The sequence below is a fragment of the Fistularia commersonii genome, chromosome 27 (assembly GCF_037954325.1).
Source record: "Fistularia commersonii isolate RoL2024-O1a breed Wild chromosome 27, RoL_Fcom_v1.0, whole genome shotgun sequence".
In the NCBI taxonomy this organism is placed as follows: Eukaryota; Metazoa; Chordata; class Actinopteri; order Syngnathiformes; family Fistulariidae; genus Fistularia; species Fistularia commersonii.
This window is the reverse complement of record NC_141310.1, coordinates 5955001-5968872: the sequence shown is the minus strand read 5'-3', so window position 1 is coordinate 5968872 and position 13872 is coordinate 5955001. Positions and strand designations below refer to the sequence as shown.

Below are 13872 nucleotides of genomic sequence, written 5' to 3'. Positions count from 1 at the left end.
TCAGTCCTGTGTGCTCACAAAGAGGGGTTAGGCGGTCATTGTTTTGTTGAAGGACATTCTAACATGTTTAATGGAGGAGCTAGGGAATGAACAGGAATTATTCAATTACTAGATGACCTGGCATTACCTCTGGGCTCTATCAGCAATGTTTGGTGGTTTGCAAGAATTGATGGTATCTTCAGTAATATCATGAATTAGAATCAGAATCAGAATCAGAATACTCTATTGATCCCCCAAGGGGAAATTGCTTTTCATTGAAAGCAGCTTTGTGGGGACGAACCAAAATAGAATAAAAATAGCGAATAATAAAAATAAAATAAAAAGAACAGTAAAGATAAAAAGAAATAAATAAAAATAAAGGTATTTAAAACCTTTAAAGGTATGTAAAAATATATAAAAATATATGTAACGTATGTAGTATATGTACATGATTACAGATTATAGATGTATATGATTATAGAATGTATATGATATGTATATGTATATACAAGTATATGTATATGATTACTGGTACATGTGGTAATTTTGGTGTATAAGCAGTGGTTGTTGCACAGTGAAACATTTATTGCACAGAAGACAATCGTTCTATTGCACATATGGAGAATTATTATGATATGCATGTAATTAACTCTAACCTTACAGTGGTCCTCTCAGGGATCCCTGAAAATTCTCCCATACTCTGATGTTTGGCATGCCCTGTGAATTGTGATTATGCCACCAAGGATTTAAGTAGTCTCCATGCTCCATTAACTAAATGAAAGCAATAAAATGCATATCCTAATCACACGGTCGGTATAGTTATGACCAGAACATAAAAATATGTGTAATTTTATAATTTCTTTGTCTTCTTTCCTTTAAGCGGAGTGTGGAGGTCACATCTCTGGAGCAGTGTCTGGAAGGATTCTGTCTCCAGGATACCCTGCTCCATACGAAAACAACCTCCACTGCACCTGGACTATAGAGGCTGACACTGGGAAGACTATAAGGTAATTGTGAAGCAGCTTGATAGTTCAGTGAAACTATTTGTGATAATTATGATTATAATCAGTTTTGCTTTGAAAGAAAATCTGATGTGAAAATTTAAAAATGTCAACCAGATATAGATATTTTTTGTTTCTCTCTTACCCTTTTGCGTTATTGAATTTATATTAACTTTAAAGCAGGCTATGAAGTCATCGTCTCAAATAAAGTGAAACATAATGGTGTTTGTGTTGCATCTCCTGTGTTTTCAGCCTCCATTTCATTGTCTTTGACACTGAAATCGGCCATGATATCCTCAGAGTTTGGGATGGCCCATCTGGGCCATCGGATGGAGGCATCATGTTGAAAGAGTGGTCAGGTCCAGCCTTACCCGAAGACATCCATTCAACATTCAACATTCTCACACTCCAATTTGATTCCGATTACTTCATCAGCAAACAAGGGTTTTCTATTCAGTTCTCAAGTAAGTACTATTTTCTGCAGTTTTAAAAATACTGACCAAGGAACTAAGCATGATTTTTAAACACTGCAGGTCACACATTTCAAAGGTTGACAAATATTTATATATAAATATAACATTCACAATTATGGGGGGTCGAATTCACCTCCTAAACATCGACTGACAAAGAAAACATTTGGTGGTGGTAGGTCAATTAATAATACAAAAGGCACCTATGGTTTCTTAGGTATTATGTAAACTTTGGTTAGAATGACTACAAGGGAGTTAAACTGGAATGATTAGTGCATCTAAAATGATTTCTGAAAAACCTCAAATTATAAAAATCAAACACGTAATTAAAGATCTGAGGCAAAAGAACGGCTTATATCTCCCCAAGATATACAAACCCTTGTGCCCCCAGTGTTATTTATCAGGTGCACAACAAAATCGAAAAATGACACACGGTATTTATGAATCCTTTGAGTTTTCAAAACTAAGCCCCATGTATATGTTTCACAAAGTACTCTTTTTATATTTATATAGCACTCGAAGCATGTTTTAGAAAAAGAAAAGGAAGGTCAAGTTACAAAATAACTGCTTCCCTTGGATGCAGTGATGGCCTTTCTGGTTGAGCCACTCAACCCCAAAAAATGTTTCTGTGCTATCCCTTTGGAATCATTGACTACAGTCTATGTGATCCAGTGTAGCGGCAAAATCAATCAAAAGCAGTGAGTAAGAAAACCCAAGCAGAGGGAGAAAATACAGTCAAGATCAGCACACCTTTGCAGCTGCCTTTTCATGATGGCCCCCTCTGTTGCATGCACGTACCCACAAACCTGTGTGCACACAGACACACACCTCAGTTCGAAAGACACAAGCAAAAGAAACACACATGGCCGATTTCTGCCCGGTTTCCATGCATTCATAAGAACAGGACATTACGGATGTTAATCACATCTTAAATTCTTTGAGTATAGGAATATTCCTGTAAAGAGATGTCATGCACAGTCATTTTCTTTTATTCCCTTGTGCCACATACACATCCCTCTGAGATCTGCCTATACAGTTACTATTGCATGACCTGAGCTCTGCTTTTAAAAGTCAGCACTTTATTTGGATAATACTGTTGGAGACAGGGGCTTAGTCTTGAGGGGTTTTGTCTATTCACAAAATATGCCATTAAAATACCTAACTAACATTATCTATTGTTTAAGCTTTGACCTCTAAAAGCTGTTCCTGTTGGTTTAAAAGTTTAAAAATGATATACTCAATGCCCGGTGTGATGCCAGTGCCAACAACTGATAAGATACTCTAATTCACACATTCTCTGAGATGAGAATCAGCTGTAACATGGCTATGTGGACAAATGAAATAGTTTGAAATTTCAAATATGCCTGATACTGCAGACGGATGGGAAAGTGATTATGTATCATAATGGTCCCCGTGCAGCCCACTAATCCGTGCTGATGTGATTAGGGGTGCCCTGATTGGAATATGCGTAAAAGGGCATCATCTGCTGTCCAGCGCCATGAATGAGAAACACTGGATAGATAGAACTGATAAAATGGCATGGAAAAAGCCCAAGATGCTGCAGCACAAATGTCTACAACTATCATCACACAGCCAGTGACACAGACATGACTATAAAAGAACAACATCTATTACCCTTTGTAACAAATTTCATACTGTGTGCATGCGTGTGTGTGTGTGTGTGTGTGTGTAATGCTCTCAAAATATACTGCATCGATACAGCTCAGAAGTGTTTTTGCTTTTGCAACAGAAAAGGAGAAATGGAGCTCATTTCACTTTTGTCCTAAAATAGGTCAAGGCACAAATCATATCATCTGGGGGACAGGTCATAACTTACTGATACCCTGTGCAGCCTCATAGAGGCAGATCAAATCTGGCTGGTTGCAGCCAAAATTATTGCCGGACCTCGTGTTGTCGGACCTCCCCCCTACACCTAGTTCAATTAATGTTGCGAAGTGGAGCTTCCAGTCATTGCACAAGTGCCCCTGTGTCAAAAGCATCTTTCTGCTGGGAGAAGGCCATGATGATTAGGTCATCCAATTAGACCAAGAGCCTCATCTGTCTTTTTTACAATGACCTGGTAACTTTCTCCCTGCACTATGAAAAAGTGTATGAAAGCAGAGAATAGCCTGAATATTTCCAGATACCATTTCAAGAGTATTTTGTTATAACAATTTTGGGAAATATGCATTGTCTAGCCTTCAAAGTGATTTACATAAGTAAAACAGATATGGACAAGGTTTGTATGTGTGATGGAGTTGATGGAGAACAGATACATGAATGGATGAAGGCCAGAATATCTCTGGGTCAGGCACCAGGGCAAATAGAAGCCTTCTGATATCAGGGTACTCTCATAATGTTCAAAAAATTTAAAAATATGAAAAGAGATAAATGAAAAAATGTTATGAGATGCAAAATACAAGTGAGGCCATACAAATCCCCATAAACCTGTGGACGCTAACACAACAGCACACAAGATATTCTAGATTTCTCAGGGCCATGAAGATATCCTGAAAATAGACAAAATGCCAACATGTCTACAGCTCCTTTTTTTATTGACATAAAGGACCACAAAGAAATATAACTCCACAGAGGCAAGCATCCCACTGAAAGCTGCAAAGTACAAGTAAAAGATCTATTTGACCATCTGCTGGTACACAAGACTGTTTAAAGGTGTTCAGGGTGTTCACCACTTGAATGACAATAACGTAAAACTTAAGATACACAGTTGTTATATATACACCTGAATCTATGAGGGCAAATGCAGATCACAAGGGCATGAAAGAATATCCTAGCAGCTGTGCATGCACTTGAGCGATTAACAGTGACAGCTCTCAGATTGACAAGCCAGTATAAAATCAGGCATTAAAATCTGTAATGGCTGTTTCCAGATTCCACTCATGTCTCTCACTATCACTGTCTCGCAGAGACACATTGTTTTTTCAATCACTTCGTATTTAAAACAATAAATATTTGCTCTGACATGCATGGTAATCATAGCATTGTTACTCCATTAATATGGTAATTGCCCTTTGTATTTACCGCTCTGCTGATTTACTAAAGCAGAGGTAATAGTACTTCACTAAAATATTTTGGGCAAAGTTTGAGTTTCAGTAAACAAAAGATTTTTCAGGGCTGTTGTGATTACAAATATATATTTCAGAAAGTCATCCTATTTAGTCTTATGGCTTTTTTGGCTTTCACTTTTATACACATATTTACATAACAATCCTGATCATCATGTTTCCATAGACAAAGCATTGGAAATTTTAATATTCTATCTGAATTTCCATACCTTATACAAAGTAACAAGTTTTAAGGTCAGGCTGCGTAATTACTCATAACAATGGCTTCCATGTACACATGTTATTATCTCACATCATAGGGGCCGAGTTTTGATCTATGTATGTAATTCAATGTGTTTTTCTGAGCATTTGTTTGCATTTGTTAGTGACAGTATTTTTTCTCCACAATTACTGCCTGTGACCCCTAAAATTGTATCATGTCTTCTGGCGACTCATCATTAGCAAAGCCGTATGGCTTATGAGCAAATAGAGCAAAACGTGAAATTAATTATTTGAGTACTTCATAGTTGCCTGAAGACAAAAAGATAATATTATGCAGTAAAAAGGGGCAAATATTACCAGCTCTGAATATATATATATATATATATATATATATATATATATATATTTTTTTTTTACTGTTTCCTTGAATAAATTGTGTTCCACTCTTAAGCAAACATATCATTCACCTCTTATACAGCCACAGATTTAAATAAAAATGGATGCTGTGAAGTATGCAAACATAATGAAGTATTATTAAGTTATTTATAGTAGATGTTCAAAAGCCATTGAGTAGTCTGCTTTATATTCAATTTTAACAATCTGCATTTTCTCCGACTTAACGTATCTCAAATCATCCCTCTCTTCAGCAACGACAGCTACAACTTGCAACGACCCTGGAATCCCTGTGAATGGTTCTCGATACGGAGACAGTAAGGAGCCTGGTGACAGCATGACATTCCAGTGTGATCCTGGATACCAGCTCCAAGGAGAGGAAACAATCACATGTGTACGGATGAATAACAGATTCTATTGGCAACCTGACCCTCCAACGTGTATAGGTAGGTGCATATTGACAACAGGTCATTAACTGAATACATTCCCAGTATCATCAAAGGATGAATTACATGCAAAAATACATATGTGTATATGTGTATATATATAGGAAAATGGAAAATGTAATTGGTTTTCACTTTCATCACTCATGGTAAAAAATGTATATAATATGTATATTAAGGACTTGTAATTCAAAGCTATACCCAAGCTTAGAGGGCAGAGGAAAAACAACAAGTGTGACAGTTGTTTCACTTCTAACATATTACTTTTGGGGACAATCAATTTAAGCCTGACTGTGAGGTGATCCATGTGCTTCACTGTGCTCCTGGTGTGCCAGATGGTCCCTCAGACTGCAGGCTGGGGCTCCATCGTGGTCTCAAATGACATCATGACATGTATTTTTAAGGTTTTAAGGAGTAGAATGATGCAGTAGCTCTGGCACTATACTTGATACAATTAAGTAATCTGCAAGGCCTCCATTTGGATGACAACCATTCGGGGTTTTATTGGCACTCTTTTATAGTTCTCATGAAGTTTTATACTTTAATGAAAAGAGTGTTAATGTCAAGCGTCTGAGTGCTGTTTCTTTAATGAAATGCTGAATTGTTTTTTTTGAACTAACAGTTGTGTAAAGATAAATGATTTGCAACTGAAATAATTTTGAAATTCAACAATTATATATACTTAGCTCTATGAATGGTTCAAATAAGATAAGAATGATGAATCTTTTTTTTAGAAATTCCAGAAATAAACACTTTGATAGTTGGTAGCATTAAACTAAGTAAATATATATGAAACATAACGAGCCAAAAACATATTAATTCATTACATATTAATTTATTTTATGCAGCTAACAGGACAGTTATGGCCCTTTTTCATTTTCTATGTGCGTTAAGCTTAATGTGAAATGGCTGCAGATTTCTCTGGGTTATGTCAGCTCTAACTGTACATTTATTTTAGGTCATTTGACACCTTAGATCCAACTGCTCCAGTCCTACATACCCGACTGGTGAAATAAATAATGTGATGTGTTATTTTGCTTTAATTCTTGTAAAAATCTGGTGAAATATAGCTTGTTTACTCTTTTTTACAAATCGTCATCATCCAGCGATCTTCCAGATCTCCCACTCCACCCACTCAATATTTGTTCAGTTTGTTTTCCCATTATCCGTAATCAGGTGTATTTTCTTTCCTTTATTTTCCTGACACACTTGGATTATTTTTTTAAAAGGCAAGTGACTCTCTGTTAATATATGTAGGGAAATGCAAAAATAGCAGAGCAAAAACAGGTAAACTCATTCTTCAAACGGTCTAATGAGTCCTGCAAGCCCTCCTGATGTATAACCCCCAACTAAGCAAGTAACACTTTCACTAAAGTACCTGACCCCACATTTCAACAGAAGGTATCTGTCAGGCGGTATAACTGTCTTTGGACTTAAATATTGTGTCTACTGTTTCTCTTCTGTATTGTCAATTTGGTTTACACACCAAACATACAATATCACTCCAAGGTAGGTTGAATTGAGTCAAGGAAAATATGATTTAATGATGGCAGGTGTTAAACCATGCAAGGACAATCATAGGTAGATAATTAGTTGGAAGCCATGTGAGTACAATGGTGAAAATTCCTGTAGCGAGTAACAAGGTTACCTCCCTCAGCCTTTTTCAGACCATGCATCTTTTCTTGCTTTCAACCCTTTTCCTTGAAACCACACATGCTTTGTTGCTGATATTGCTCCTGATTTTTTTTTAACCTTGAATTTTTCATGCCACAAATCCCCTTCTTTGTTTTATTGCTTATCATCTATATGACTCCATCTCCTGCACTCCTCTGCAATCCCGAGGTGATCAAAATGCCCTAGAATTAAGCCCAAATGACACAGAGCATTCTTTGGTCTCTGTGTTAGTGTAATTTTAAACTGTTAATGATTGTTTCCTCTGTCATTGTTGATGATGTGTTCAGACCCACCACCCACCCCCAAGATACTCATGTATCAAACTCTTTCCTCACATCATGGAATTGCTGCTTGAATACATCTGTTTTTCTGACCAACATCCATTCCTGTCCATCTTGTGCTGAAGTATAACAGGACCACGAGGAGCAATCCTCCATGTTAACTAGCCCCAGTCTGATACTCTGTTTCCAAGTCCTACAGTCGTTCTTTCAGCCTGATTTGCTCTTCCACCTTTCCTTGCTCGCTGTGAAGATAATATCAGAAGTCCACAAGGGGTTATTCTCTTCTCATCCCTAACTAACTCTATTCCATTCCGCCTACCTGAGGGTGATATGAGTGGTCAATCAGGGGTGATTCTGTGTCCGAATTACTCCAACACCATTGCTGTGTAATCATCTCTCACTTTTCTCTGCTGCTATACCCTCTGCTCTTTCTGTTTTCTGCAGCAACCTGTGGGGGGAATGTCAGTGGTCCTTCTGGGGTCATTCTCTCTCCCAACTATCCCCAGCCTTACCCTCCAGGGAAAGAGTGTGATTGGAGAATCAGAGTGAATCCAGACTTTGTAATTGCCCTCATCTTTAAAAGGTAGGCAGTCACTTTATGATGGTGTCTCTCTTTCTACAAAACATCAACAGCAGCTATGATATGAAAAGAAAAATAAAAGAAAATAAATAAATGAAAGGTGCATAAAACTGATCATGTGTTTGTAGAAACAAGGTTGCCCTTCAATTGCTAGTTCAAGTGTAAAATGTTCTTAATTATGGCTATATTTAGAGTAATGATTGAGACACAGTTGCGGTACTGATGTTTTTCACAAAGTTTAATGAGTTAGTCAGGTGAGGGAGTTGCAATGACAGCTGCTACATGTAAGTATCAAATGTGTGAAGATGATATTGTTGAATTTGTATTCTGAACCTTTACGCTAACATCAAAGAACCTTTTATGGTTAGAAAGAAGAATCATTTTGTTTGCATGTATTTCTGTTTTGGTTTATTATGATCAGTGAGGTTGTTGGAAAAACATCCTTTTACATTGCATTACTAATAGTAGTATTTTTTTCTTGGGTTTGATTCAGACATCACCTTCTCTACCTCAATCGAAATTAAGCAACTAATACATATGCAATCTAATTAGATTATATTTTGAAAATATAATTATTAAATTCTTGACAATCAAACTGAATAATTGTATTATTTATTCTGATGTATATTTTCAAATGCACAACTTCATCTCGGGTACAACCTGTCGTAAGAACATTTTTCGCTGTTGTCTTCTAAAGTCTCTCCTGCATTGTGAGTTTCCCATTTAATAGACAAGATCTGTGCTCTCAGCCCACAGGACACATCTTTTCAGCCCACTGAGTCATGATTGCAAAGTCTAGCAATGACTTTTCAGTAATTTGTAATAAATTAGATTTTCGTCTGTCAACTCAATAACGGTTTTCAGCCTTTGGCTGCAGTTTTAGGACATTAAGAGGGTATTTGGACACTTAAATATTCTGTTCAAGGAATGTAATTTTTTTTTGTTTTATAATCACTGGAACACTGGCCACATTTTGTTTATTGATTTTATTCATTACCTGGATTGAAATTTAGCCAATAGGAATGCAGTCTCTACATTTTTGTTGGTACCTGAACACAAAACAGTGCAAAGCCCCTATGATAATTATTTCCGTCACCAAAAGCGGTGCAGGAAATGCTGAACATCCAAAATTCTTCCACTACCATTGATTGCAAGTAAACCTACCCATTATGGAAACTGTGAACTTTTATCAAACCATGAGAAAGACATTGTAGCAGCAGTTCTGTTTTTTGTTGTTTTGTTTTTTTTTGTTAAACATTGTACTGGTTTAAGTTCACTTTACCAAACTCACCATATCTCACGCTGATTCAATTTTTCATACTACTACCTGATATAACAATCATCTTTCTCTGAGCTCTTGCTTCGTAGTAACAGATGATGGTTGAATGCCCCACTGTGTATAGGTGTCAGGGACCCTTCAGTCCCACTTGCATGGCTATTTTATGCAGTGTCCCAGTATAGTAAGTATTATGAATGTGATTCTTGAATTACCTGGAGCTCATAGCTGGACCCAAGCCAAAGCTGTCATCCACACCCGGGTTCATTGACTTGCTCCCCTGATTCAGAAGGCTGAAGCTTGAACAATGCTACACGTTCTGCTCCATGGAAAGATGTGAATAAGGTTTATGCTTGGGTTGTGCTTTGTGGCCCTATCCTATACCAGATGCTAACAAGTCCAAGGAGCAATACATGTATCATCGCTACTTCCTGTCAGCTGGTACATGACAAATGATGCAGTGGCCATCTGTTTGTCCTGTTTGTTTGAGCTAACTCTGGATGCTTTGAAATCCAGGCCCTGACAACTTTAGGCCCTAATTTTATACATTGATTAGTATTAATGATAGCTTTACCCTGTTTCCATCATGTTCTTTCATCGTTAACCTAATTTTGACATCTAAAGAGTCTGACAGTTATTCTTTTGGACGGTTTGTGCAATGGCACCCCAGTTTCAGAATTGCCTGACTCCTAAGAAAGTATGACAGTGCAGGTGCCCTGGCTACCTATTAAAATTAATCTGAAACCTTTTGGAAACATTTCTATGCAACCTACATCACACCTATGACTAATTTTGAGACTGATGACAACCTCTCTGTAGTTTGCACCAAGCCTCCTGTGAAGATTATTTATAGTTGAACAAATTATGATTAATTTAACAAATTCTGAAATCACTTGCACGATGAACCTTAGATCATGTGTCATAATTTATTTAAAAACGCCCAAGTGTGTTTATACGTGGTTCCCACTTTAATTGTGCAGCACGATTTAAACAAATTGAGGCTTGGCGTTTCACAGATGGCAAATAAGATACAAATGAAGAGGACTTTCTCTAGATGGCCAACAGAAGAAAATGACCCAATTTTGTCTTCATGGTTTTAAGCTGTAGACATCATATCCCTCTGTGTAACACAACTGTACCGTTATCAGTTTCTTTGTAAATGTCTTTCTTGTATCTATTATGACTACTATGATCAAGTATACAATAGACTGTTGCTTTAGCCAGAGAGTGAAATAAATTAGCTATGTGGCAAATTAGCTGGGATTTACTAAGAGTGTAGTTCATAAATTAGCAAGTGGAATTAAAAATGTTAATTGGAGATTCCACTTTAAAGCTTAAATTCAAAAAAGGGAAATTGGAAATATATGTAAATATATATATGATGTGTGCGTGTTGAGATATTTTTTGTGATTCGTAGAATACCAAAAACAAAGATTCCAATTTAATTTTACACTGGAGTGCAAGGCCTGCCAACACATTGGAATGAGCTTAGAAAGATTAGCATCTGATAAACTAAAAGATTCAAAAAATGTATTCAGCACAACTTATTAGAATAGAATAATTATGCATTAGCATCCTGCTACTCATAGTCACACACACACACACACACACACACACACACACACACACACACACACACACACACACACACACACACACACACACAATCAAACATTCAGACAGTTACTCATACATGCTTGCATTGAATTTCACTTCAACTTTTTTTTTTCCCCACAGTTTTAACATGGAGCCAAGTTATGATTTCCTACACATCTACGAAGGGATAGACTCTAATGGGCCGTTACTAGCAAGTCTCCAAGGCAACCAGGCCCCAGAGCGGATAGAAAGCAGTGGTAACAGTCTCTTCCTGGCATTCAGATCTGATGCCTCACTGGGCATGTCTGGCTTCGCCATCGAATACAGAGGTAATTAAAGCATAGAAATTCGTCTTAGCATAATGTCCTAATGCATCTTTCAAAAAGGTCACAAGTGTTGAGGAAAATGCTCAGAAAAGAACTAAATGTTTTAAAGCAGCCTTATTTTCCGAAGTGCAAAGTATGGACTGGTTGTAATAGTGCAAGTAAAAACAATCATAGAATTACCACTGGAAGGAGTAGTGAAAATTTGTATTGTGTGAAATATGACAACATTTGCTGTAAATGCAGTAATTTTACTTTAGTAGCTATCAACTCGCCGTCATCTTGTAAGAATTGGCAGGGAACCAATACAGCTTTGTTAGAACTAGTCCTGCTGAATGTACTGATAGCACAGCTGATAAAATCACCCAAGTGATGCCTCTCAACAAAGCATTGCATGATAGAAAATGATAAAGATATAGAAATTAATACGCTGGAATTAAACCTTCATGTATTATATCCATGTTAAACTGACATGGCCTGTCATTATTGAAAATAAACCAGTGCTGATCATAATTCTACTGAGAGTGTGATAACTACATGCATTCGGTGTTCTGTAAACCATTGTGACTAAAAGGAGATTCTGAAGTGTGATGATTATAATGTTGATATACGATTGTTTGCTCTCCAAGACGTGATATGATTCTAAGCCACGTTCTCAATTAATTTCAACCTCAGAAGGGTTTTTCCTCTGAAAGGGCAAGCCTTTTCATGTCAGTCCGGGAATTGTTTACCCCTGGAGATTGTCACTCATCCAGGTTTTACAGACAGGTGATAATTTAACAGCTTTAGTCAATGTGGAACTGATTAGTAGTTGTTTGACTATAGACTAGATCTGCTCTGTCAAGATTTATGAACTTTTTTTTTCTTTTAGTTTCACTCACTCCATTTATTTGTAATTAAAAAAGATTATCTCCTGCTCTGATGTCTGTCTCATCATACCACCTCACACCTTTGTTCTTTTGTCATTAATTCACTACCTTTCATCTGCCATCACTTTAATTAAAATACAGCCATAATCATTTCCCTTCTTCACTTCCATTTTGCCCCTCACTTCCCTCTCTCTCTTGTCAGATTTATTCTGTCAAGTCCAATTTCAAATACTTATTGGGGAATCACAGAGAGTCGATCTCGCTCACCAGCACATTGTAAAGAACCAAAACATTTTCCCATCATGTTCAACTACTTGAGTTTTCATCATCTTTCGCCATGCTCTCCTTTTACCCTTAAGTTTTCCTCCATTTTCCACAATTATGCAGAAATTCAGTATACAGTATAATATACCTAGGCTGCATAAAGATTTCCTCTAGACAGATTGATTCTGGTTTGTTCAGGTACATTTTACTTGTTTTTTTCCCCCCTTTTCCCCAAGTTACATGAACTTTGCTCTCTCCACAGAGAAACCAAGAGAGGCCTGTTTTGACCCTGGAAACATCATGAACGCAAGTCGGATGGGTTATGACTATAAACTAGGATCTCAAATTTCCTTCAACTGCCACCATGGCTACACAACAGTGGGTGGGGACACCATCACATGTGTCATGGGGCATGATGGAAAGCCAGTATGGGACAAGGCTCTACCAGCATGTAAAGGTAGGTGTCATGCAAGATGACAACAATTTGTTCCTTTGTAATGCTGATTATATAAACCCTCTCTTGTAATTATTGATGGAATATGGAGCTATCAGTTTTGTTGTTCAGTGCTGCTCATATATGTATTTGAAGATACATTTTATTTTACTTGCGGGTCACACAAGACACAAATCTCTGACAGGGATATCCTGCAATGAAATATAATCTGTGTCCGTAACCTCGAGTGTTTGCATATAGGAGGCAGAGAGTTTGCTAGGGATGAAAAGATTGAAGTCTCTGGTTGATTTATGGTTATCTGACACCTGCCAGTTTACAATTTAAGGTACAGTTTGTCAATGTACAGTAGTGTATGTGTATGTGTATGTTTATGCACCAGGATGTCTGTAATCATTAAACTGCCAGAGATTTAAAAGTAAGTTAAAAACTGAATACCCTTTTTTTTGCTGAATAAGCACAGCAACTTACTGCATCATTGTTATAAAAGTATTGCTATCGATGATAGTAGTGAAGGACACTGTGACTTGCTTTTTTGCAATTATAGAACTGTGGCAAGCAAAAAATAAAATGAATTGAAATACAACATGTAAGCAAAATACATTGTGGACCAATGGAATTCCAAAATTACACAAATGAATAAAAAACCTGTGTTTGTTAAGCCCCATCTCTTCCTGTCTGAGCATTATCCACGTCTGGCCTGTTGTTGGGCAACTTTATCTGCGTATATATGGTTGTACTGTGTATTGTAGTTCGGTGAAGGCAGGATGTTTAGGTTTGTCCTCACAGGCGTTCCTTTGAGAAGCTGGAAAGGGGATTAACCAGTTGTTTGCAAGGTCTTTAATTCTATTGCTGTGAAGCATGTTACACACCACAGGCTTCCAGTGGTTGGGCAGCCTGTGCTGTTTGAATAGCATCTTTTAACATACAACTGTTTGCCTGAGGATGTTATACACTTGTTTTGATGTGCTTCAATCCACATTTA

The 13872-nt window shown here is 37.1% G+C and overlaps 1 protein-coding gene across 1 annotated transcript in view; it reads left to right on the top strand.

Moving 5' to 3' along the window:
• The window catches only part of csmd1b (CUB and Sushi multiple domains 1b), a 283651-nt gene that overhangs the window by 185997 nt on the left and 83782 nt on the right, over positions 1 to 13872 (top strand). Inside the window, exons 28-33 of the mRNA XM_086174557.1 lie at positions 860 to 986; positions 1233 to 1444; positions 5385 to 5576; positions 7973 to 8111; positions 11122 to 11309; positions 12699 to 12893. Of these exons, the coding sequence (XP_086030683.1) occupies positions 860 to 986; positions 1233 to 1444; positions 5385 to 5576; positions 7973 to 8111; positions 11122 to 11309; positions 12699 to 12893 (1053 nt within the window). The remainder of the gene's footprint in view (positions 1 to 859; positions 987 to 1232; positions 1445 to 5384; positions 5577 to 7972; positions 8112 to 11121; positions 11310 to 12698; positions 12894 to 13872) is intronic.